Genomic DNA, 25,801 nt, shown 5'->3' with positions numbered 1-25,801 from the left:
CAGTAGGCAAGATGCTGCCTTTCTCCCCCCAACTCTGCCCTCTTAGATCTTTCTATTATCCCATCTTTACAGATAGTGGTTTTTTAAAAAAAAAAATCCACTGTCCTTTGCTAACTATATTGTCATCTTGCCCATAAAGTGAGATGTAAATAATATGACCAGCCTCCTGAGGTTATTAGAGGGATTAAATGGGAAGATGTAGGAAAGCCCTGAGCACAGGGCTGGGCACAGGCACAGGCGTTGGATCACTGCATGTGGGAACAGGTGAGACAGTCCCAGGAAGTCCTCTGCTGCCACGCAGCCTCACCAGCACATTCCCATCACTGTTCCTCTCCCCCAGCCTGCCCCTCATCCCAGACGGCCTATGATAACACCTGCTTTGTCTTGGTTCACTCTCTATCCATGCTGTTTAGCCTGACCCTCCAATCCAGGGCAGTGTGTAAGGGCCCCACCCCGCCCAAGGCTCTCTGCCACCAGACTTGGGCCTGTGAAAGGGAGGGCAGCCCCGACCTCAGCTCATTAGACATGGCATCGGAGGTCCCCGAGCTCTCTCAGTCACCGGAAAAGAGTTTCCAACATCGACTCCTACCTCAGTAGAACAAAGCCAACAGCTTCTGAAACAGCTTTCTTCCTACATTTAGAAATAAGATCATGGAAAGGCCCGCAGAAAAATCAATGCTGGCTTTTTAAAATGCCAAATCAATATGACGTGTGAAAGTTCTCATTAAGAGAGAGGTGGGGGAGGTCAGAGAAACAAAGAGAATCAAAAAGCAAGAGATGGAGAGAGGGGAAGAAGAAAAGAGAAAGACAGAGCCTGGCTGGCGGCCAGGGAGAGGAGAGGGAGGAGGGAAGAAGGAAGAAAGGTGGCGAGGGGCAAAGGGCAGGAGCAGCTCCACCAGCAAGGAAGAGAGAGAGCCGCTCCCCGTGCAGGGGACAGGGATGCGAGGGAGAAGGGGATGGGGGCCCCTCGGGGACTTAGGGTCTGTCTCAGGCACTGGGGGCAGAGGGGCCAAGAGGACTGGGGAACAAATAGGCAATGTGCTGAGAGAGGGGTACGAACACAAAATCAATCATTGTGTCCAGCTGTCAACCGGGGAAGAAATCAGACACTCTTTATAGAAGAGGCGGAAGTTCAGGCAGGCCGTGAAGGCTTGATGAGATTTAAAATATGAACTTCCGGAGTTGAAGGGGGAGGGGCTGCAGCAGGCTAGGTGTGAGCTGCAGAATAATAATAATGCCTAATGTATGCTGAATGCTCTCTGATAGTCCCAGGTGTCCTAAGCACTTTGGAAGCATTAATTCATTCAATTCTCACAACCACCCTAGGAAGTAGGTTACTATTGTATGCCCATTTTACATCTGAGGAAACTGAGGCACAGAAAGGTAAAGTAATTTACCCAAGGTCATATAACCTAGTAGGTGGTAGCAACAGAGTTCAAACCCAGGCTGTCTGGCCCCAGAGTCTACACTCTTAACCAAGCTGGGTTTGGGGCCTGTGTTGATTGTGTGTGTGTGTGTGTGTGTCTGTGTGTGTGCACTCTGGAACGCCTGCCTGAGAACATGCTCTGAGAGCAACGGGGAGCTATAAGAGTGTGCTAGCAGAGGGACAACTGGCCGAGTGTGGGATTCAGGAAGATGAGACTGGAGATGGATGAACCTGGAGTACTGAGGGGAGTTTGGTTAGAAGCCACTGCAGTTGGCAGCATCTCCAAGAAGAGGGATAAAGGCAGAGATTTGGGACACGCCCTCCATCCCAGATGCAGCTCCAAACCCCTCCACAGCGCTCTTTCAACACCATCCCCTCAGCCAAATCACCAACTTCCTGCTGGCCTGTGGATCACCCTTCCTGCAGACATGCTTTTCTGCATTTTTCCAGGTCAGACAATACTTCTCAGCATCTCCTAAGGGGACAAGGATGCCCTCCCGCTCAGGCCTCAGAGCCTGGAGCTGCAGCGTTTCCCTCTAGGATTAGGTATTTCAGAAGTGTTTTCTCCCCAGATTCTTTGGCAACCCCCACCCGACCCACCCCTATCACTCCCAGGCATTTTAATTCTGCTCAGATGATTTCTATTGAAAGACCAGAATACAGACAAGGAGAGCTTCTGCTCAGCTCCCCTCCTGCTGCCAGACCTGCAGTTGGCTCCCCCATAATAAAGAAGCAGGGAGCACTTCCCTCAAGCTGACCCAGGGCCCCGTCTGGTGCGTTGAACCTTGGTCAACCCTGCTCTTCACCATCAGGTCCCCCTGCCCTGCCCCCTAGGGAAGGCCAGGTAGCCAGTCCACACAGCCAGAGAGAGCAGTCTGTTTGCTGTGTGCCTGCCCTTAGAATGGGCTGCAAACCTGGGTGTCAGGGCACACAGATGCCCATGAGCATCTGAGACCACTGCGGGTGCCATGGGGCAGAGCTCCTGTAGGGTGACACAGTCCTCACGTCCAAGGAAGGAGAGTGACTGTGCCAGCAGTCCCAGCTCAACCACGTGCCAGATTTATCTACTCCCTGAATCAGATTCCAAGTGGCTCTGTCCATGGCGCCCCCACGGGGGCTGAAGAGGGAGCAAGAAGAGAAGTCAGATCAGGTCCTCAGAGAGAGGGGAATGCGGCTGAGTCCAGCCTGGGATGTGCAGGTGCACGAGGGACCCACCTCCATCAGAGCTGCCCGCCCTTCCAGACTCAGGGGCCGAGCAGGGCTGTCACAGGCAAGGTAGGGGGGCCATCTAGCCTTGCTCCCATTCAGGAAAGGCCTCAAATTCACACTCAGTGAGATATACTCACAGGACTGAAAGGAGAAGTCCATCAGGACTTAAAACTCTGTCCCATTATCCAACCAGCATGCCTCTAGGGTGCTGCACGTGAATATATTTGGTAAATCCTGCAAATGTCTTCTTGTAGCATAACATAGAGTATTGTGATTTTTGTGTTAAAAGCAATTTGTTTGTTGAATGCAAACATTTAAATCATACCACAATTTATGTAACCCTGTTTTGACATTACCTCTTTAAATATACACATGCACACGTGCGCGGGCGCACACACACACACACACACATACATATCCTCAGAGAAAGACCCAAAGACCCAGGCTCTGTACAGCGGAGAAGCCTTGCACACAGCATTGGCTCACAGAGAAGATGCTCTGAAGGGGGAGGAAGGGTAGGGGTTCAGGGAGGGGAGGCAGCTTCCCCTGGGGCAGGTCTTCCCCCAGAGCAGCCAGGGGAAGCAGGTGTGGCCAAGGAAACAGGCAAGAAGCAATTCTCAGACACTGCTAGTTTCTGCTTCTGATCTGTAATTAAGACCTTCTTTTAAGCTGGTAACACTTTAAAAAAAAAAAAAAAGACAAAGGAAGACATTTCAACCACCTCTGCTTGGGCTTCTTTTCTGTGAATTATTACAAGTGCTAATTGGGCGTCTTCATTAAAGTATAATTTTAAAAATATTACAAGTTGAGGTCCCCCACCCTCACAGGTCTGATGACTCAAAATCAGCAGCTCCTCCCACTGAACTGAAACAAATTTATCAAAAGGGAAAATTAGCCGACTTGGTCCATCCCATGGTGGAAACTAGACAGAAATAGGAGACAACGTGAGTTTGCTTTTCTGGGAACAAACATAGTATGTGACCAGATTCCAAACAGGCCAGGAGCTTCAGCTGTTCAGAGATCATCAAAAAGCAAGGCTAGCAGAACCGAGGGCAGTCTGCCAGGATCCCCTGGACCTGCAGGGTACCACTTGGACCTGGAGGTGGGGTGGTATCTAGGGGGGCAGGTTCCTCTGCAGCCAGGAAGGGGAAGGACCAGCTCTTTCCGCACATGCTTGCCACCAGCCCTCACCAGCCAGGTCCTGACAGACACAGTGGCAGCCCTTCCATCCTGTTCCCATTGGTGCCCCACACTTCAAATTAACATTCACTTTAAGAACAGTGTGCTTGCTGTGCAAACGCAGCCTTCAAGTGCCCGGCCAGCCCCTTCTCCATCCATCCAACCACACTGTTGCCCCAAGGCCCTCCTATACAGAAATTCCGGAGCAGACCCCAGGGAGATACAATATCATCCACTCACTCCACCTGCTCCTGGAGAGGCCTAGGGCAGAGTGATGTTGGCACTCAGGATAGGAACAAAATGAAGGGGCTCCATTGCAGGCGACGGGACTCCACTAAGCCCCCACCCCACTTTATTTAATCTGCCCTCTTTTCTTCTCGTCTCTCCATATCTTTGCACTGTTTGTTTCTGGGATTCCCTGGGCCTCCCACTTGATAAGTTAAGCCTCGTCACTGGGACTGAAGCACTATTAGCCAGTTGAAAGCCTCCATTCTAGCTGACTCTGCCTCCTAAACAGCTTTCCCCGCGTGCCCCCTGCCCCACGCACCACCTCACCTCCGAGTTGCTTCTAACACCCAGGATTGAGGGCTGATTAGAATTTAAGATACTTTCCCCAGGACGTTAGAGTACTTACTCTCTTTCAAGAAGTATAAGGGGGAAAAAGGGATAAAGCTTAAGTTTCAAGGAACAAGTACTTTAAGACTGGGAGGGAAAACGGTTTAATTGCTTAAGTTCTTACTAGCCTCAAACAACATGGTGGGCGGTTGGATGAGAACAGCGCTGGAGCGGAGTGTTAAGTTTGACAGACCTGTTTTGCCTGATGAACACGTGAGGCAGGGAGGCCACCAGGCTCCCGACAGCTCACTTCTGATCTTATCACTGCTGCCTGCCTGGGAGCTTCTGCCAGCTGCTCTACAGCCATGTGCCCTAGGGGATCCCAGCCTTTTCATGCATCCAGCACTTGATCACTCAAGGCACATCAGTTAACAAGCAGACCCCCTCTCCCAATACACACTCAAATATCCCTGCCCTCAGGTAGCCTACATTCTAAGGAGCGGAGACAGATGATGCACATAATCAGTAAATTGTACACCACGTTAGAGATGATAAGTGCTATGGAGAAAAAATAAAGGGAGGTAGAGATGGGAGGGCTGTTGAAAGGGGTCTACTCTGTGAGTAGGGTGGTCAGGGCAGGGGTCACTGAGAAGGTAAGATTCAGGTAAAGGCTTGGAGGAGGTAAAGGATCCATGCATTGTTGTTCAAGTGTTGGAACTGGACATCACAGGCAAAATGACAATAAAATGAACCTCACCCGAACCTCATACCTTCAACAAAAGCTAACTCAAAACGGATCATAGACTTGAACATAAAACATGAAACTATCAAACTTTTAAGGGATAACATAAGGAGAAAACCCTTGTGACCCAGGGCTGGGCAAAGAATTACTGGACATGATGCCAAAAGTATGATCCATAACCTGGATCAATTGAAAAAACGATTGGATAAATTGGAAAAAAAAAAAAAAAGGATAAATTCTCCAGACAATGGAGTATTATTCAGCTCTAAAAAGAAACGAGCTGTCAAGCCATGAAAAGATATGGGGAAACCTTACATGCATATTACTAAGTGAAAGAAGCCAATCTGACAGGCTACATACTGCACAATTGCAACCATATGAAAATTATGGAGACAGTAAAAATATCAGTGGTTGCCAGGGGTTGGAGGGGTGAGGAGGGATGAGTAGGCAGAGCATAGGGGATTTTTAAGCAGTGAAAATACTCTATATGATACTATAACGATGAATACATGTCATTATACATTTGTCCACACCCACAGAATGTACAAGTGAATTCTATGATGTGTCAATATGGGTTCATCGATTGTACCAAATGTACCACTCTGGAGGAGGATTTTGATAATGGAGGAGTCTATGCATGTGTGTGGGCAGGGAGTATATGGGAAACCTCTGTACCTTCCTCTTAATTTTGCTGTGAACCTAAAATTGCTCTAAAAGAATTTAATAAAAAAATTTTTTAACAGATAAAGGGTTTCATCAAAATTAAAAATGTTTGCTTTGTAAAAGACATTGTTAAAAGAAAGAAGAGACAAGTTAAAGACTGGGAGAAAATATTTGCAAATCACACAGTCAACAAAAAGATTTTTATCTGAAATATATTAAAAATTCTCAAAACTCAATAGTAAGAAAATAAACAATCTAATTAAAACTTGGGCAAAAATGTTGAATAGACACTTCACTAAAGAGTATAAACAGATGGCAACTAAGCACATGAAAGATATTCAACATCATTAATCACTACAGAAATGCAAATTAAAACCACCATGACATACTACGACACACCAATTAGAATGGCTAAAACAAAAAATACTGACGATACCAAGCGGTGACAGGATACAGAGCAATTGCTGATGCTAAAGCAAAATGGTACAGCCACTCTAAAAATCACTCAGGCAGTTAAACATACAATTTCCATATGACCCAGCAATCCCTCTCCTGGGCATTGGCTCTAGAGAAAAGAAAATGTACGTCTACACAAAAAACTAGAGATGAACATTTATAGCAACTATTTATAAGCACTAAAAATTGGAAACAATCCATATGTTCTTCCAGAGGTGAATACATAAACTATGGTAGATCCATACAATGGAATACTGCTCAGCAATAAAAGGAGCAAACTGTTGATACAAACAACAACTTAGAAGAATCTCACAGGCATTACCTTGAGCAAGAGAAGCCAGTCTCAAAAAATTGACATATTGTTACCATTCCGTTTCAGAAGACAATGCAATGGTGATGGAGAACAGATCACTGATTGCCGGGGTTGGGGTGGGAAGAGGCAGTGACTATAGCGGGATAACATAAGGCAGCTCTTCTGCACCCTGATTTTTATGGTGGTTATACAAATCTATACATATGCTAAAATTCATAAGGAGGCCAGCCCAGTGGCATAGAGGGTAAGTTCACACGCTCTGCTTTGGCAGCCCAGGGTTTGCAGGTTCAAAGCCCAGGTGCAGATCTACACACTGCTCATCAAGCCATGCTGTGGTGGCATCCCACATACAAAATAGAGGAAGATTGGCACAGATTTCGCTCAGGACCATTCTTTCTCACCAAAAGAAAAAAAAAAATCACAAAACTGTCTACCAATATAAGTCAAATTTTCTGTATATTTTTTAAAATGAAATTTAAAGTCACAAAAAAATGAAAAAAGAATTTTAAAAAATTTAATCTTGCAACAACAAACTGAACAAACATATCCATTTATGACTTAGATGGGTGGCTTACACTATTTTCAGAGACTCTAAAATATTTTATGTTCCAATGACCCAGATCATGTTATCTAAGCATTCTTAATATTTACTTGATCCCTGCAAATTTACCACATTCTTTCTATAATTCCCATATGTCCCAAGAGAACCAGCACCATATATAGAGAGAAAATTATCCTCTAGCTTATTTAACAATAAAAATGTTGATAGCGTCAACATTCATTTTTGAACCCTTGCAATGCGCCAAGGTCTTTGTTGAGCTCTACACAGGCACATTCTTGGAGTCTTCACAGCAAGCCTGAGGCCCGTGTTACAGAACCATTTAATGCAGAGCAATACTGGGCTCAGAGAGCTCGCTCTGCCAATAAACACGGAGCCAGGACAGAACAACCCAAGAGCTCCCTGCCACCAGCTCTTAACAACTACACATCTATGGCTGTTTCCTCAACAACTCTGTTGCCCCGGCTAGTTGCATGGTACATGGACTCCTGCCCTTGTTTTCTAGAGGAGTCCTTGGGCAGGGCTAAGACGGGCTGCACCGAACATCTAGGGAAGCACACCTGAGTCCTAGAGACAGGGCCACTGAGTATGGACTCCTGAAAAGCTCATTTTGAGAACCCATCCCAGAATCAGGGGATTTTCCCAATAGACTCCAGTGGGTCAATCTCTCTTTTCACATGTAGCCATCACCTTCAACAGCCACCAATGGAAGAGAATGAACTAATTATAATCCTTTCTTTCCAGGTTCTATTTCCTTTTCCTTTCTTCCTCCCTGACTAGTTAGTACCACTGTGTATCATGATGAGGCTTCCACTGTTCTCATTTTCATTTGTTTACATTCACAAGAAATCAGAAATTTGCCTCATTTTTTCAATGCACAGGGCACGTACATGCAAATCTCTACAAGCGCCATCAGTCGGTTCGCCTGATGCCTGGAGAAACTGCATCCTGGAGAGGCCAAGTCACCAGGGAACCCTCCCCATGACTGACAGCTCTCCAAAATCCATTCTCCTGGGAGCCTGCAGGACTTCAGAGTGAGCCTGGCCGAATGAAGCAAGGGACAGCTACATTCTAAGCCATGGCAGAAATGCCCAGTAAGTGACCCCTGCCCTGGCTGCTTTGTATCTGGAGCCTTCTCTGAGCATGAAGCGAGCTCAAAGAGCTCAGCGTCGGAGCAGGGTCCTGTCCTAACACTGCTGCTGTTCCCCCAGCCACACACCAGGCAGCTAGCACTTCATCAGCACGCATCAAGGCTGCTCCTGCAAACTTAATGACACCGGGTTGGGAAAAGAAACCGACTGGTAAACCAAAAATAGGATGGAGTAAAAAAAAAAAAAAAAGCCCTCACAGAAAGTCCTGATTATTCGGGGGATATTTTCCATGCTCAGGTTTCCTGATGACTCAGCTGTTCCTGTCGGGGGAAGCTCCCCTCTCAGGCAGCCCTGCCTGGGAAGGCAACCCAGTGACTTCCCATTCTCTATTAACCAGAACAAAAATTACCAATAAAGGGATACACTTAAACGTTCCCCAGATAGAGACCATTGTTTACCAGGCTATTGAGAGAGTGAAAAAGATAAGAGCTGGGGGAGGCGGACACAGCGGTGGGAGCTTACAAGAAACTCCGTCATTTCTTGTTTCCTCTGCTTTTATGATGGGAGGTTAAGACAAAGCCCCTCTTTGCCATTCTGAAGAATCTTTGTTGCTTATTTTGTCAAAATATCCCTCTCAAGCCCCTCCAGGGCCCCCCTTGTCCTTCCCTCACCGGCTCCTAACAGCAGCTGATTTGCAGGGGAGCCGGCCTCGCTGTATCCCTCTGCCAGGCTCACTCTCATTCTCCTGCTCTAATTAGCAACTGCTTTTTTTATTTTTGTATGCACGTTCAAAGACAGAGAGCGAGGGGGAGAGTGAAAGGGAGAAAGCAAAGGTCTGTGTGAAAGGAGAGAGCAGATGGCTTCTCCCTCGCCCCCTCTGTGTACCCGGGCCCCCGTGTTGGCAAACAGCACACAATGTCTGTCTACAGAGCCTTTGTGGCCCAGAAGGAAGGGACAGCACGCAGCCACAGGCAGGAAAGAGACTGTGAGGGAAAAGCCTGAAGAGGTCTGGCCGCCAGGAGAAGCCAGGGTGGGGAGGGGATGGAAGCTGTCAACCCACGGGATGTCCAGGGCCAGCCACCTCTGCCTTCTCTTCCTGGGTCAGGAAGAAGTGGGTATACAGATGTCCAACTGGCTTGTGTACTGATGCTATCAGATCTCTGGGTAGCAAATCCATTGCCCCCAGGGCTGCAGAAAGTCCTAGGAGGGGAGGGGATCTGCTGCCCACTTTGGCCCTGTTTATTCATATTTAGGCTCTACAGGTGGGCAAGGCGGGGCAGTAAGTGTACCTCAATGGGGGTCAGAGAAAAGGAGAGTGGAAAGGCCAATCTCAAAAGATGAAACACTCTCCTAAATAATTAAGTTTTGATTAGAGGAAATTCTTAGGGAAGTGGGCAGAGATTGTCACAAAGGGAAGGGGCATTGTCAACCAGAAAGGTTGAACCAGCCACCCTAGTTGGGTATGATAAATTCAACAATGAACAGCTTTGGTTACCGGTTTTTAACTAGTAGCTGCATGGAAAGATTTAATAGATTTTGGGGGTAAAAAAAAGGAGCTTGAAAGAATTCTCATAAGCCAAGAATAATCAAGAATGGGGTTGAAGAAGCTGAAAGAAGCAAAATATGCTCCAAAAAAATAAAGAAATGAGTTCGGAGAAGCAGGGCATTCTACAAAGACATTTTTTTTAAAAAAAAGCAATTGTTCTTTTTAATGATTTACCTTATTATCACATATGTGATTATATGTTAATAATTTTGATGACAAAAATCACTCGTCATATTTGCAATTGATTTCAATGATAAACATTGATTTCCTGTATTTTACTATATGAAAATTCATTTTTTATTGCAATTTGCATCTAAATAGTTTCCTAAGCAAAAAATAAAAGCAATGAATGAAAATAGCCACCCATTCATTAAAATTCTATCAATGGAATGTCTTTCCTCTTTTCTGTCTTTTCAAATTAAGTCCAGAGAGAAGACAGACAAGAGAATAGACTAAATAGAGGAAAAGAAGAGAAAACAGGGGAGACAAATTTGGCTAAAGATGCAGAGGGGAAGACAAACAGAACCAGTGAGAAGAGTAGAGCCCAAATCTCCAGGCCTCCACATTCAGATAAGTGCAGGCATGTGTGTGACAGACCCAGAAACCAAACAGAAACCCTCAAATCGCCTAATTCCCAGAACAGGCAAATTTTTGCCAAGTTCGTGATTTGGCAGAGTTCTTGCATATTCCATACAATTTCAATGAGAATCTCTATCCATCTTGTGCAAAGAGCAGATTGTCATTTTTCACTTGAAATACACACGTTGCACTGACCTTATGTCCTCTGTCAAACTGAGACATTATCACCAACTTTTTGTGAAAGGGTTTCATGACGTATGGGCTTGCGGCCATTCTGTTGATTTTGTTCTGTGTGTGTGTGTGCACAATGTGTCACTATATTGGACAACAGACAGACGAGGCCTCTGCCATCCCTGGTTACTTCCTCCATCTGGTCCTGCCATTGTCACCTCTGCAAGTACACCCCTTGTCAGCAGACTCACGCCCAGTTCCTGACTGCTTTCTTCGGAGCTTACTCGACTCAATGCTGCTGAGATGTTTTCTTACACGTCCTAATGCAAAGCCTTTCTTCCTCCTCAGCTCACATCCTGCTTCCACAAATTTTGTTTTCAACGGTTTTTGTTTTATTCTCATTTACCAGATGGCAAAGAGTAGGCATGCGAGATGCGGAGAAGCATCAGGCTTGGCCCTGCCCACAGGAGTTCAGGGAGGAGAAGAGTGAGAGTGAGGGGCGGGCTGATGATGGAGGTGGTGGATGCTGGGATGGTGCCTTCATTTCCCTCTCACCAGGGAGCACGGTGACATCTTCATTGCTTTAGCCACATCTACACACTAGGTTTTTAATTTATTATTTAATTTATTATTTTTCTTTAAGTTGACTTACTTTTGAACTTGAATATATTTACTTTAAAAGAAAAGTAGAGAGGAAGGAGGGAAGGGGCAGGGAGAGGTGAGGAGGGAAGAGAATAGGAGGGGAGGAGAAAGGAAGAGAGGGGGGACTGAGGCAAGTAAGAGAGGTAGGAAGTGTGTGGCCCTAGTGAGAAAGAGCTGTCACAGGTTGGAAGGCAAAAACCAAAAAGAGATGCCCACGGAGGCAGCGAGTAGCAGCCCCAGGCTGAGACAAGGCTCCCTGGCAGAAGCAGAGCCGGGGTATGTGCTCCGGCCTCGGGGGTAGCCACCTGGTCAGGAATGGGGCTGCGACTGATTCAGGGCTGCCGGGGAAGGGGTGGCAGGACTGGTGGGGGTGGGTTGGTGCAGAAGAAATGAAGAGGAGGTGAGGGCTGAGGGCTGGTGACTTGGAGAAGGGACAGCTGAGGCGGAGTCACCAGGGAGAGCTGAGACCGGAAGCCCCAGAGGTAAGTTGGGAGAGTTAAAGGAAGGGATGTAGGGTGGAGGGACTGGGCCAAAGGGTGAGAGCTGAGAGAAGCACGGTTGGGGGGTGGGCAAAGCAGGGCTGCAATAGGGTCAGCAGAGAGCCCACAACAGGCCTGGGACAGTGAAGAAAGGATGGGAAAGTGAGGTGTGTTTCCCACCAAACCAGGCTGGGCCAGCTTTCCTGAGACTGGACCAGGAGAGTGGCATGGCTCTTCAGCACCACTACCTGCTCTTGTCCTATCCCATCTTTTAGGACCTTTCACCTGCCACAGTCTAGAAAACGCTGAAATAGGTGTGCGGCATGTGCCAAAATGTCCTGATGCTAGAGATGAGAAAAGAACAGATAAAGGGTAGGATGCAGGGCAGGAGGGGATGAACAGAGGAAAGTGAAGGGTAGACCGTGTCGAGGAGTGAGCAAACCCCTCACTGTCTGCAACATGCAGACTCGCCTGATTCAACGATGTGTTATACAGGAAACCTTGTGTCTCGACTCCTGACCAGGGCGACTCAGGGAACCTCTCCACGTGCAAGGCCCCTCAGAGCAAGACAAATGCAAACAGAGGCCACAGAGGGATGTGGGTTTTCATCTCTCAGACTGGCAAAGATAAAAGCGATCGCTATTTTATTAACTTGGCAAAGTTATGGGGAATAGGAACTCTCACACATCGGTGGGAGCCAAAATTGGTAGAAAATGCCCTTTTATGGAGGACTATTCAGGACTATGTATCAAAATTAAAAATTTATATTATTCTGATTCAGCAATTTCACTTCTAAGAATTTGTTGCATCCTGAGCTCTTAGAAAAGTGCTTGGCACATAGAAATTCCCCAATAAATGTTCATTGAATAAATTAATTAATGAATTTGTCTCACAGATATGCTCACACCTAAGTGCAAAGATGAATGCACAAGCATGTTTGATGAAACATTGTTTAGAAATAACAAAAAACAGGAAGCAATCTAAATGGCTATAAATGAAGGACCAATTAAATAGAGGGACATCCATCTGATAGAGTACTACACCATCATTGGAAAGAATGAGGCAGATTTCCAGGCCATATAACCAAACTACTGTTAAGGTTCACTGTAAAGGGAGAAAGCAGGGGGACTAAGGTGTGCCCCTATGCAGGTGGGAAAAGGATATGTCTATCTTCTGAGTATGCAAATGCATGAACCTTCTCAGCAAAAGAATATCAAAACCATAACAGGGGCAGGGAGGGACCCTGGTGAGGAGAAGAGTCAGAGGGAAGTTTACTTTTCATGTGTATTTCCTGTTCAAAACATTTTTAAGATAATAACAAAAAAAGGTAAATTGGAAGACAGGAGATTTGCATAAAAGTGCCAGGCCAGGGACTGCAGCAGTGGGCCCCTGGGTCATTTCAATGCCAGGAAGAAGGGCTTAGAAATGCACCAGGCTGCCTCGGGAAGTCTCAGGGTCCCATCCCTGGGGGTGGCTAAAAGGCTGGGGGCCACTGTGGGAAAGAAAACTAAGTGTCATCTGGTGAGCTGGACTCACTGTCCTTAGAGGCTTTATCTAGGTTGGAGAGGCCATGCTCCACTGGGTTCTTCAGGGCAATAGAGCCACTTGTGGCCCCACTGTCCTCTGGACATTGCAAGCACTTTCTAACAGCTAAGAATGCAGCAAATTCTAGGAAGTAAAATTGCTCAATCTGAGCATATAACTACAAACAGCCTGGCATTAGTAGATGCCCAATAAGTACCTGAAGAAAAGATGAGCGGAGGGACCACTCCATCCACATGAACTCAAGACTAGAATCCAACTTGACTGAGGAATGGGAGTCCAGAACTGCTGAGGCCTGTAAGGAGATGACCAGAGCAGGCCCCCACGGGTCACACCTGAAGACCAAGTAACCCTAGCCCCCACTAGGAATGTGTGTCCTTATGGTTAATGGGTTATTCCAGACAGAGGCCAGGGACAAGCCAGAAACCAAAAGGCCTTCTTCCTTCTCCAGCCCTTCTCATGAATTGGGTCCTACCCTCAATGAAAATCCTTATTAGGGCTGGGCTTGTCCTTCCTGGCCCTGAATTTCTGTCCTGTGATTCCAAGAGGCCTCCTGAGGCTCCCCACAATGCCTCCCCCCTCACCAAGCTCTCCAGGGTCCTGCTGAGGCCAAGCTGATTTCCTCCTGACTTCCCTGGCCATGCACACAGACACACACATGCACACACACACACATACAAGGGAGGATGAGTCTGGCACACCTGCAGCTGTACAGACTCATCCTGCAGCAGGCTGGGTGGGCACACAGGAAGGGGGGATGCTCTCTGTCATATGGGAGAGCTCCTGGCACTACAGCAGACCTAGCTCCTCTGTACTAAACCACACCTCCTAGGATTTGCCTGCCCTGCCTCATTAACTGGCCCTTAAATAGAAGTGAGGACTCAGCTGCCTTATCAAGTAACTGGTACTCAAGCCCTTAGCTCAGCCAGCAAGAAGGGTGTGGACAGGACATCTACAAGCAGAGACCCCTCCTCTAGGGAAAGGCCAAGACTGCCCCTCTCTCAATGTTCCTGTCAAAGCCCTGTTGGCAAAATAAGGCTTGTTTGGGATACATTCCTTCCACATTTGCAAAAGCCCTGGGCTGACTCTTCTAGGTTTTCTTCACCCCACTGCCTTGAGGGAGAACTGAGGCCCGGGAGTATTAAGGCACTATTTACACAGTTGTCATTGGCCAAAAGCAGTGGAAACAGAACTCAGATAATCAGAGCTCCCTGGACCTCAGAACTGAAGGACCCCACTCTGGGGAGGCTGGGATTCAGTATGATTTTTCATCTCCATGCTTCAAACTCAAAAGTGGTGATGGCCCCTCCAAGCAAAGAAGTTTCTGCAGATGTTTGTGCTCAAATTTCACAGAAAGGGACTCTCCAGCTGCAGAGAGCCAAGGGGACAGAAAGCAAAGGGGGTGAGTCTGACCACAGCCCTGCCTGAGCAGGCATGGAGCCCTGGGGCCCAGACTGGCCTGGATGTGGATTATACAGCCACAACCAGGCCTCCAGCCCACAGCCCCACTCCCTCCCCTCTGTCTTCTGTCAGCGCAAAGCCTTAGACCTCATCCTTCCTAGGAGCTGGTGGGCATCCCCCGAGACGATGTGTGCCCTCTGGATGGCTCACAGGCAGGTCAACATGTCAGAGCTCTCTGGAGAGATGGTGCCACTCCCAGAGTTAAAAAGAAGATGGTGATAATCATCATGGAGCTCTGTGCCATATAGTGAGGAAATGCATAACCACAGAGCATGACTCCAGGAGCGCCTGGACCCCGGGAAAAACAAGGCACAACATAGACGCAACAGAGTATTCAGAGAGAACAGCTGAGAAGACTTTGATATTCCTGAAAACGCATGCTGTGCTGCTAAGGACGGTTAATGTCAACGAAACCCAGTCTCAGAAGCAGACGCAGATGGTGGCCTCCCCAGCCTTGGGTTCTAATCCCGGCTCTGAGATTAACTAGCAAGGGCTCTCTGGACTGGTGCCCAGAAATGCTCCCTGGCCCCCTCTCTGTGGATGAATGAGGTGGTCAGAATAGTTAGCCTCTCAGCATCCCACACTCTCCCACCCCAGCTTGGGCAGCTTCAGACACTACAGTTCTTCAAGGGCAGATGATGGTGCAGTCAGTGGTGGCACTGGGACCCCAGCTGGACTCCTGGCCCAGCAAGGTTTCCACTACCCACACCACCTCAGTAGTAACCATGTGGTGTCTTCATCACCATCTTTGATAATACATACTTATTAAGTCATGGACTTCCAGCCAGGGCAGCTCTCATGCACAGAACATTCCAAATCATTCTCAGTGACTCTAGCACTGACCTGGGAGAATCATGATCATCATGTCAACACCAGCAGAATCTGGTCTTTCAGGTTCAAACTGTCTTTCAAAGGCAGAAGGGGCAGTGCAGAGCACAGGGGGATCTGGAACCCAGAGCTTCGCCTCCCCTCTGTCCCCTTGCCATCGTCTATCACCTCCAGATCAGGGACCAGGCAGCTGTGCCCGATATGCTGGAGCCAGTGTGGCAGAAGGGCATCCTTCCAGCTCTGTTTCCTGTTGTTCATGCCGGTGTCACAGCCCATTACATCCAGCCAATTACATCGGAGTCCTCCCTGGAGGGCACCAGGCAGGGCCACCATGGGAACAGAGGAGGCCCGAGAGATTTCTAAATGAAGTAGTCTGTTGGGAAATCCTATTATGAAGCTCATCTTACAGGACTGCGGTGTTAATGACCTTGGCCTCCCCCGGCCCTGAGGTGAGCTGGTCTCCCTGGGGCTTGAGAGGAGGCTGGGCTTGGCCTTCGTCTCACTCACCCGCCAACTGCTGATGGGCCAGGGAGAGCAGACAGGGTTCCTCAAGACCGTGAATGCAGCTGCCAGCACAGCAGCTTCCCTCCCTCCCTCCCTCCATCTCTCCCTCCCTCCCTCCCTCCCTCCCTCCCTCTCTCTCTCTCTCTCTCTCTCTCTCTCTCTCTCTCTCTCTCTCTCTCTCTCTCATACACACACACACACACACACACACACACACACACACACACACACACGCTCCCTCAGGCCCCCACCTACCTTTCAGCACCCAGGATGAGCAGGCAGGTGGAGACCCAGAGCTGGACCAGCAACCCTTAGGGAGATGAAAATAGGCCCCAGAAACTCCTTTTTCCAAGAGGAGGTGAATTAGACACATTTTTCTCCACCTTCGAATACTACAGATTTTTCTTTGCAACTCCCCCAGGCTTATAAATTGGCTCATCTCAGCTGCTCACGTTGACAAAGGTGCCGAAACTGTTGAAAGCTTCAAAATGTCCCTTGGGTCTCCAGGCATGAAGGAATTTACATGTAGGTGGAAAATTACCAAGGAAAAAAAAAATCCCCATTTGGAGAGAGGAGAAGAGTGAAGGAGAAGCTGTGGGAGGAGAGGAGACCTTGGGGAGATGGCAGGGAAGAGAATGGCCTGAGGAGCATGGCTGGAGGGCCACACAAGGCTGTGCTCATTAGGTTTTAGGCCCCAACTCAGGAGTCTGACAGATCCATGGGGAGTGGGAGAAACACAACCGGGGAGACCGGTGAACCAAGAACTGCTCTGCTCTTCTTCGTGAGTTGTCAAGGCCCTGCCAACATCTGGAGTTGGAATGGTCTTAGGCGACCACAGAGCCCCCTGGAAAAGCCACATGGATTCTAGTTATGGGACATGGATCCTCAGCCCCAACCCTGACAGGCAGTCCTTGAGCAGAAGGGAATCCTGCAGGTTTGACCGTGCCCTGGAGCAGCAGTACCCCTGCTGTTCTGAGGACAGTCCTGAGTGAACAGCCAGTACTGGCCAGCTGCGAGAAGGTTGCTCTTTTCTGTGACCCTCAGACAGTCTGAACTCAGCTCTCTGCCCAGAGCCATTCTCGGGCTTCCTATCAGCTGAGGCGCTACGTCCATACCTTCCGGCCTCTTCAGTGCCCTGCATAGCCTTCCCACAGCCCCCAGCCCCTATTCAAGGAGCACTGATGCTCCGAGCATCTCCTCCCCTTCGGCCTGCAGGCCTCGCACTCTGTCCACCCAGCCTCCAGCCCGCTTCTGCAGTCTCCTCTCCCAGACGCCTTCTACATCCCCTCAGGTGCTCAGGTCCACCGTCTCTACAAATCCCACAGGCCCAAGGACACCTTCAGTGACCTCTCCCGGGGTCCCCTTCTTCTAGACGCCACAGCTACATAGATGGTCTTGGTCTGGAGCTTCCACTTGCCATTCTTGGCCCGGGCCCCAATCAGACCTACCCGTCACAATCTCAGAAGGGAGCATCTGGGGATGTCGTTTTATAAAAATCTTTCCTGGGGGTTCCTATGCCCACCCTAGCACCAAGAATTGCTGCTTTAGAAGACCAGTATTTTCTCTCAGGCGTGGGCAGTCTTCCCTCGTCACTCAGTTCTCCAGCTGGCAAAGACCACCTGCCTAGAACACCTGGCTCAAGGCAGCCCATGTGAGCCACACCTTTCACACGTGTGTTAACTGACCCATTGACCTGTTGAGGGACTGTGGATCATGCCTATGTGGTGATCTCACTGGTCACTGCTTGATGGTCATGGAGCAGGCAGATGATGACTGAACATTAGGATGCAAGCTGACCAGTGTCTCTGGGTGGGGGCACCACGCGCCACCTTCATTCCAGAACCTCGTTCCCTTAGTAACCAGGGTCAGATGGTGCGTTTGAGGGCTTAAAGGCAGTGCCACCTGGCAACATATGGCATTGCATGGCTTTCAGGGCACTCTCATATCCATTATCCCCCTTGATTTTCACTCACCTTGAGAAGTAGGCACAGAAGACAGGACTGTCAGAGGAAAAAGACTGACATAAAAAGCACCCAGAAGTTCACAGCAGAGCCAGGACTAAACCCAGCTGCTGTCTCCAGCTTAGGCCTCTTCCACGTGACACATCCCCTTCCCCTCTTCATCCGCCTGCAAACCCTGCAAGTGACAGCACCAACAATGAAGGGCTGTGCACCATGGGTCGGCATGAACATTCTGCAGTGGTGAGCCAAGGCACCCACAGGCGCAGGAGCAACGGAAGACAGCAGGGAGGGTTATGTAGAGCACTGTCATTTCCTGAGTCCTGACAGTGGCTGAGAGGCAGGCTAATGAAGCAGCACCTTCCAGAAGCTCCAGGCACTGTGCCTGGGAGGAAAAGCTAGGCCTTCAGGGGACACTCAGGGGCAGAAGCAGATCCAAGCCCCATGGATACACTTCTCCAGCTAGGATCTGGCTGCCAGAGGCTGTCTCAGCACCTGGGACCCCCTCCTTGGGCATCTGTATGAGATTCTGCAGCCCCCAGGCTTCTCACAGACAGATAAGAGGCCTGCCCATGCAGGTTCCCCCTGGAAACTGTCAGTCCCAACCCAGCCATCCTCCCCCGAGTCCAATGTCAGCTGATGCAGTATTTTCAGCTCCACAGCACAGAGAGAGCTTGCCAAGGGGCAACTCTTGGCCGCCCTGGCCCAGGGACAGTTAAGACTGCAGGGGCTCACCCAGAGAACTGACTTAGCCATCAACCTGAGCAGGGAAGGCATGGAGGTGGGAAAAGACAAAGACATGACTTCTCATTAATCCACTATACTGCGAGCACAAAACTTAAAGTTGGGGCAGGTGGGCCATTTTCCTAGTAATTAGGAATTTCATAGAGACAAACATAGGATGGGGTCAGAGTCACTGGTAGGATCAGCAGGCTGCTGTGATTCTGCCTGATGGGTCCAACCTGTGTGTGCAGAAAGAATGAGTCCAGAACAGTCCTTGGGCCGTGGAGCCCTCTAGAAAGTATGAGCCGCTTGCCGCACATTCTAATGTTCAAGTTCCCCCCACAGCTTCCTCTACTTGCCGCACCCCAACACACACACACCCACAATAGGAACAGCTCCAGGCCAGTGCCACTCTCCGCTGGTTGGGCTGCCTAGTTGGTCTCCGGGTGTTTCTGCACAACTAAGCAACTGGTCCCTATGACTTTGACAGGCGAGAGTTTAGCGGAGGCAAAGCAAGCCAGGAAAATAAGGTTCCTGCCCATTGTGAAAGTCTGTTGTGCCAAAAAATAATATAGAAGATATTCTTTCCACCACCCTGTAGATTCAAAACATGCAAATTCAAATGTTCAGAAAAGAAAATTTATTGGATAAACATAACTGTGTGTATCACAGAATTTTCCAGGCTTCACCTAGCCCTGCTCTAAGGCATCAATACTCAGGGCTGTGTTGAGAGAGAGTAGCTTGCCTTCCTTCTTCAGTCCTACCAGGACAGCTGATGGAGGCTCACTGTTTCTCACCCACAGTGACCTGGCATCCACTGTTCTCCATGTTCCTGGCCTCATGAGGATTGGCTATACTAGGTAGGCCACTCCAGAACTGCTATGAAGGGCTATGGTACCCACCTGACAGCACAACATGAGCATCTAAAGTGGGTGGGGTACCTTCCCTTGAAGACACACCATGGTAACCAGTCACAAATCCCTCCCCATGCACTGTCCACCCCAAACCAAAAGGTGCCGAGTCTTCCCAAGATCGCCATCTATGCCCAAGAGTCCTTCACCTCCCCCGAGGAAGCCCGCTGTGAGCCCTGGGAAGGGAGGTCTGGCTCAGCCATCAAGGCAGGGTTACCAGCAAAGCCAAGGGCAAAGAATTTGGAGGATGTAGCTTAAAGTTCTTGAAACAGGGACAAAGGGGCTTCTCTGTGCTGAGCTCAGCCAGGCTGCTGGGCTGCAGGACCCATGATGCTGCCTGACTTGCCACTCTCCATTCTCAGAAATGCCACCAAAAGGTGGCTGCCTGTGCCTCTGAAATGGCAAAGTGATGGTGCCCTGGGCTCCCCGTTTCCTCCACCCACCTAGTTTGCATTAAGCAGTTTGTGAAGTCAAGCCAGGTTCACCACAACTCTAGATTAGGAATGTCAAACAAAACTTGGGAGGGTTTGGTACTGGGAAGGGAGAATGGGAAGAAACCACTTGGATTTACATATTTGTCCCCATAAGCCCTCCCAGGACAACCACAGGAGGTGACTGACAAGCAGCTGGGACAGCAGAGCCCCTCAAAAGAGAAAAGTTCCAATTAGCCCAAAGAAATGAGACTGTTCCCAGAGTCCCAATTAAATCAGAACCAATCAATGGTTGCTCTGGTTCCTGCAGTTTTGCTCAGGAAATAATGAGAAGAAGGAGAGGGCCCCAGCCAGCAAGTGTGGTGTAGCCACCCTTTGAAGCCTGGAGAAATCACCCCGTGCTGTTGCAAGCATGCCTGGCAGCAGCCGCACCTGCACCTTTAAGAACTCAGCCTGGTGCCTGGGTCCCCACTCAGATCCACGTTTGCCTAAGAGGGTGCCTCCCGCCCCTCCCCCAACCAATGGGACAAAGAGGAGCGCTGTGAGACCTGGCCCGGCGGGTTTTAAAACTGTCTGCATTGATTCATCGCTTGATCAGGCACTCTCTCCCCTCTGTTTCCACACCATCCATCACGGGTACCATAACCAAGAAATCCAATAAAGACACAAAGGTGCAGCTCTCCGCTCTCAGCAGGCCCCAGAAAGGCTGTGTGTGAGTGCCCTGGCCCAAGCAATTAGCTGAGTCCAAAGGACAGCAGAGCTGATGGGCATTAGCAAGCCCCTGCCTGGTGTTTGGGGAGCAAGGCAAGTGAGGAAGTAGACACAAGCGACGGCCTGGTGCTTAGGCAGGGTGGGAATGACAATTGGGAGGACAGCTGGCATGAAGCTCACAATGGAGAAGAAGGAGCTAATAAAGCCCCCCCCCCACACGTTGTCCCCAAAGGACTGGGGGCCACCCAAGTGATGAATTAGGGTCAAGGTGGTCATTTTTGAGGTTCGTGTGGGAAGCCTTGCTCTTGAAAGAACCTGAAACTTTGAAGGCCACAAGCAACATTGAATAAAGTACAGAAGACTTCTCTTCCCCAACTCTGGAATCCCCCACGTTCAGCTTCCATACACTTAGGCAAGAGAGCTGTAGGCCCTCTGGATCCTTCTATTCAGTCTCAGAGAAGACTAGGCCTTGAGCCAGTTTAGCACATTTATTGCCACACATCGAACATGTGCTTTCTAGGGCTGAGAAGAGCCAATGTGAGCTCGTGGTATCCTGACATCTCAAATGGCAAGGTTTGCATCATTTTGCACCACTCAAAAGTAAAGGCAGTATGGCACATAATACAGTCCCACTCCCATTCTGACAGCTTCATTTCCTTCCAGAACACACCAAAGGTAGGCCCTATCCCTGCCCCAGGGCCTGGCATTGAGCTCCTGGAGAAAGACAGCCAAGCAGAGGGTTTTGAGTTAATGAGCCATATAGGTTCAGTATCAAGTCAAGTGCTGTGGGAGCTGGACTGAAATGAACTAAAATACACTCCAAATTCAGTCACTTCTCAATTACCCTTGAGTGAACTGTCCAGAACAGTCCAAATTCTCCATTCCTCATAGTGTGGGGCTAGACACAGGATGCAGGAGAGTGTGTGTGAAAGAGAGAGAGACAGAGAGAATATGAATGTCTCTGTCCCAAACTAAATACAACTGTTATTACTAAACTATTCTCCACCATTTGGAATTCTCCTCATCTCTTCCTCCCACCATGAAAATGGACACTCTGGTTGGACACAATTGAAAATCATCAGGCCTGGCATTGGGGATGGATGTTCCCCAGAGCTTTATAATAAGCCACTGTATGCTCTTCTGTTCCTGTATGACCCAGATATGGAGGTAGGAAAACCTTACAGATCTGGCCCTGCCCCAGGTAGGCAGGAAGCAGAGGCCTCAAGAGGCCCCAGGGCTTACCCTTGCAGGCCACGCTGTTCTCGGGCTCATAGCCAGGCTTGCAGGTGCAGCGCCCGATGGGCACCATCCACTCCCCATCCCCGTTGCAGTAGAGTTTGATGGGCACATCCACTTCCTCTGCGTTGGGGATGCACGTGCCCCTAGCAATCACCAGAGATGTGCTTTCTGCCCCTGTCATGGTCTCCGGGAACACCGCAAAATTTTGCACAATGCTGGGACACTTTTTGAAGAAGACACGGACAGAAAGGAGAGACATACAGGCTCCATAATCCTGGAAAGCAAGGTAAAAACCATTCCGAGTAAGAGGCCCAAAGCTCCTGACTTCTGTGTTGACCTTCATTAACCTTCCCCCGAAGTCCACCTGAGAGAAGCTCTCGTCTGCAGCAATGGTGTCTACTTTGAGGTAGGGGGCCTCAGACCAGAAGGCCGACTTCTTGGTGGCAATGACTGAGTCAGTCTCATAATAGTACAAGTTGAAAGTCTCCTTGCAGGAGCCTGGGACATTGGGGAGGCTGCTGCAGTCTCTCACAGTGAAGCGCATCTCTGTGTAGATGCGATGGGCCCCCCGCCGGTTGATGAAGGTGGTGAGCAGCCAGTTGTTCTGGTTGGGCTCGAAGACATTGCACACCTGGTAGGTGCGGATGGTGTTCAGGTTTTCATCGTAGCCACTGACTTCTTCCCACTGTACCAGGCAGGCCACAGGCACACACATGCAAAGACACAAAATAGAGAGTGAGAAGACAAAGAGAGGCAGGGCAGAGAAGCCTGGCACTGGAGGGGGCCTTACGAGTTCACCAGGCCAGCTGCTTGACTTGGGAAATGAACACACCTAACACTAACTTGTTTTTAAAGATCTCCTTATAAGCATACTTCGGAATATTTCTCTGCAGCCCATCCCAAAATATAACACACTTCACTCTAGAAAGCCTTCCTTCATCTAAGCCACAACTCTCATGTTGTGACTATGGCTCATTACATCCATGGGGACAATTTGCAGCTTTTAGCCCCACAAGATGGCAGGGGCTTTCTTTCTCCATTCCACGGCTTCTACTCTCAACAGCCACTCTGTGGACTAGGGCTCGACTGCATGAGACCCCCACCTTGGAAATCCTCATGTCTCAACCTAATTTCTTTACTGTGGTAAAACTCTTTTATATCTTTTAAAATCATATGAATATATAGCTTTTCGGAATTTCTCAACAAACCCAGATTCTCATAAACTTTTGTTTCACAACATCAATCTCCTTGAAAGAGCTAGATTATAAAACTGCTAAGAGGAGGGGCTGCTAAGAGACGTCCTTAAGGAAGCAAATTAAGTTTCATTGTGTGCGAATTTCAAGCAAAGATGTGATGGAAGAGAATGTTGGAGAGAGTTAGGGAGTAAGGAAATCTTCCTAATAAGGGAGAGACGATTGTGATTCACGTTGGAAAAGAGCTCTCATTTTTAGCAGCCCTATAGACTAGAAGGAGTGGAGGAACGATGTATTGATTAAGTGATGACTCTCAATCTTCCCAACAACTTTGAGAACTAGACACAATCATCCCCAATTTGCAGATGAAAAGACATAATGAAACTTGCCCATGGTCACATGGCCTTAAGAGGAGACCGGGAGAAGAGGAGATAGAAAGAAGGGCTTTGAATGGTCAAAGAAATTCACCTACTAACTTATTTCAGTAACAGGCATGAAGGCACGGCTTCCTTAACTGAGCCACTCTGGGCTAGGGGCCAAAGAAGAGTTGCTGCTCATTCTCGTTTCCTTGTGCTGGGAGAGGAAGCAGCTGCCCACACTGGGGAGCTCTCAGGACCCTGATCTCAAGAACTGGGGTTATTCCCAGGAGGTTTCAATGTGTTTGTTAAACTTCTGCTTACCAAAAGTAAAAAAGGAACAGAAGAAATTCAACTTCCTAAAATGAAAAGAGAAAATGGATTAAGATACTTGGCTATCCAGCAATAGTGATAAAAGTAACCAAATAGTACTCATTTCCTTAAATATAGTGCTAATTGCTTATTATTCACAGTGCGGAGTTGAAATTTATACACTAGAATTCTTCACTAAAAGAGCTAAAAGCCAGACATGTGTGCATGAGAAGTACACTACAGTTGCTTCTTGCACAGAATTAAGCCCCCTGTAGGAGCAGGAAGGCAGAAGCAAGGCTGTCCTTCAAACTGGTGCCGTGGCATCTGAAGACCAGGCATGATGTGGAGAAGAAATGGGCACATGGAGAGCTGGCCCTGCACACCCAGGTCTGTAAAGTGACCTCATGGCCACTCCTGCTGCCCAGACCCCACCACAGAGCCACCCGAGCTGCAGTCCATCCATGGCCCTTCTCTGCTCCAGCCCCTCCCAGCACTCCCAGGGGCCAGTTACCTCCCCAGCCTGGAGTCCTTCCAGCATCCTCGCACGCTGTCAAACCTCACGTGAACTTTGCTTAATTTCTTAGTGATTCTCTAGATCTCAAGGAACCACTTTTTATTCCTTCTTTAAGATTGTGTTATGTTCTATTTAAATGTGTTTTTTAAAGTTATGTTCTGCTTGCTTGGTTTTTCTGAACCAGAAAGCAAATATATTAGGGAAAACAAGTCACTGACAGTTGTTTTAGTTCAAATTTTCAGACCGCTCTCCCTTTCCACGGCCGTTTTGAAATAACCCTTTCCCAGCTGACCCTACATGACTTTTGAGGGAAGGACGAGTTTCTTTTGCTGTTCTGCAACTGTTTAAACACAGCAGGTCTCATGGCCCATTATTTCAGTTGGGCTATGGGTCTCAGCGGGAATGTGGGGCCCCTTTGTCAATGCACAGTGGCCCCACTTAGGGTGGGGGCCTGACCCCAGCCAGAGCCCTTGACCCACGCAAGATTAATGCAGTTCCACTGTGTGGGAGCAGGGCAGGAAGCCCACCTGTCAGGGCTCACCTTAGCCCTGAGACTGTCACCAACAGTAGGTCTTTAAATAGACAGAATGAGGATTTACACCCTTGTGGAGCTAGGATATTGAGAAGATTTATCTTAGCAAATGACACTGATTGGTATTATAAGACCCAACAGAGGTAATTGTTTCAAACATTAACCTCTCTGAGTCTCAGTTTTCTCATCTGTAAAATGAGGAATCATACTGGGTGACCTCGAGTCATAAAATCCTACTGATCTAATTGATTCCATGACAGCTCCTAAGGGAGCAATCAAAGCAAATTAAGGGGAATACAGCTGTATATTCAAAGGGAAAGAGTAGGTTGCAATTGAGAGAAAGGAAAATAATTCCCCGTTGCTTGGGAAAAGGCCATCACGGAGTCTGACGTTCATTTCTGTCCCGCCTTCATTCTTCTCTTGCCAGCGGGTGTTACCAGGGTTGGAAAAATATGTTACCAGAGTGGGCTAGAGGAGGTAGAAATGCTTTCTGAGCAAGTGGCAATTAGGATTGGGGGACTTGAAGAAAGATGAGATTCTGGTAAATGGAGATGACGGTGGACCGGCATTCCCAGCGGGGAGGGACAAACACTCTGATTGGTTTATGATACTTGGAATCAGTCTCATTGCTTCATAGTTATCCCTCATTCATTCATCAATGAAAAGAGTATTCACCGAATGCCAGCTTTATGCCAGGCACTCCATTACCACTGGGGAGACAGCAATATGAAACTTATAATCTAGCGAGGGAAACAGAAATTAGAGAAATTATTAGACAGTTATTATTAAAATAACTAAATAATTATCACTGTGCTAAGTGCTATGAGGGAAAATTATAGGGTGCCAAGAGAGGGGGTGCACTTGATATACAGAGGAGTGTCAGGGAAGACCCTCCAAGCTGAGAGGGGATGGATGGATAGGGGTTAGCCAGGAGAAGTGTATGTGTTGGGGGCAGAGAGGGGCAGAGCATCCAAGC

General features: G+C 48.5%; 1 protein-coding gene across 2 annotated transcripts in view; it reads right to left on the bottom strand.

Moving 5' to 3' along the window:
- Positions 1-25,801, bottom strand: part of EPHB1 (EPH receptor B1) — a 423,113-nt gene that overhangs the window by 243,723 nt on the left and 153,589 nt on the right. The window contains exon 3 of one of the 2 annotated variants that reach the window (XM_014828754.3): positions 21,922-22,603. The exons of the other annotated variant lie outside the window; for it this stretch is intronic. Within the exon in view, the coding sequence (XP_014684240.3) occupies positions 21,922-22,603 (682 nt within the window). The remainder of the gene's footprint in view (positions 1-21,921; positions 22,604-25,801) is intronic. 2 annotated transcript variants of the gene reach the window in all.

This window comes from Equus asinus, chromosome 21, assembly GCF_041296235.1.
Source record: "Equus asinus isolate D_3611 breed Donkey chromosome 21, EquAss-T2T_v2, whole genome shotgun sequence".
NCBI lineage: Eukaryota > Metazoa > Chordata > Mammalia > Perissodactyla > Equidae > Equus > Equus asinus.
Note: the sequence above shows the minus strand (reverse complement) of the source record. Positions and strands in the feature narration are given on the sequence as shown.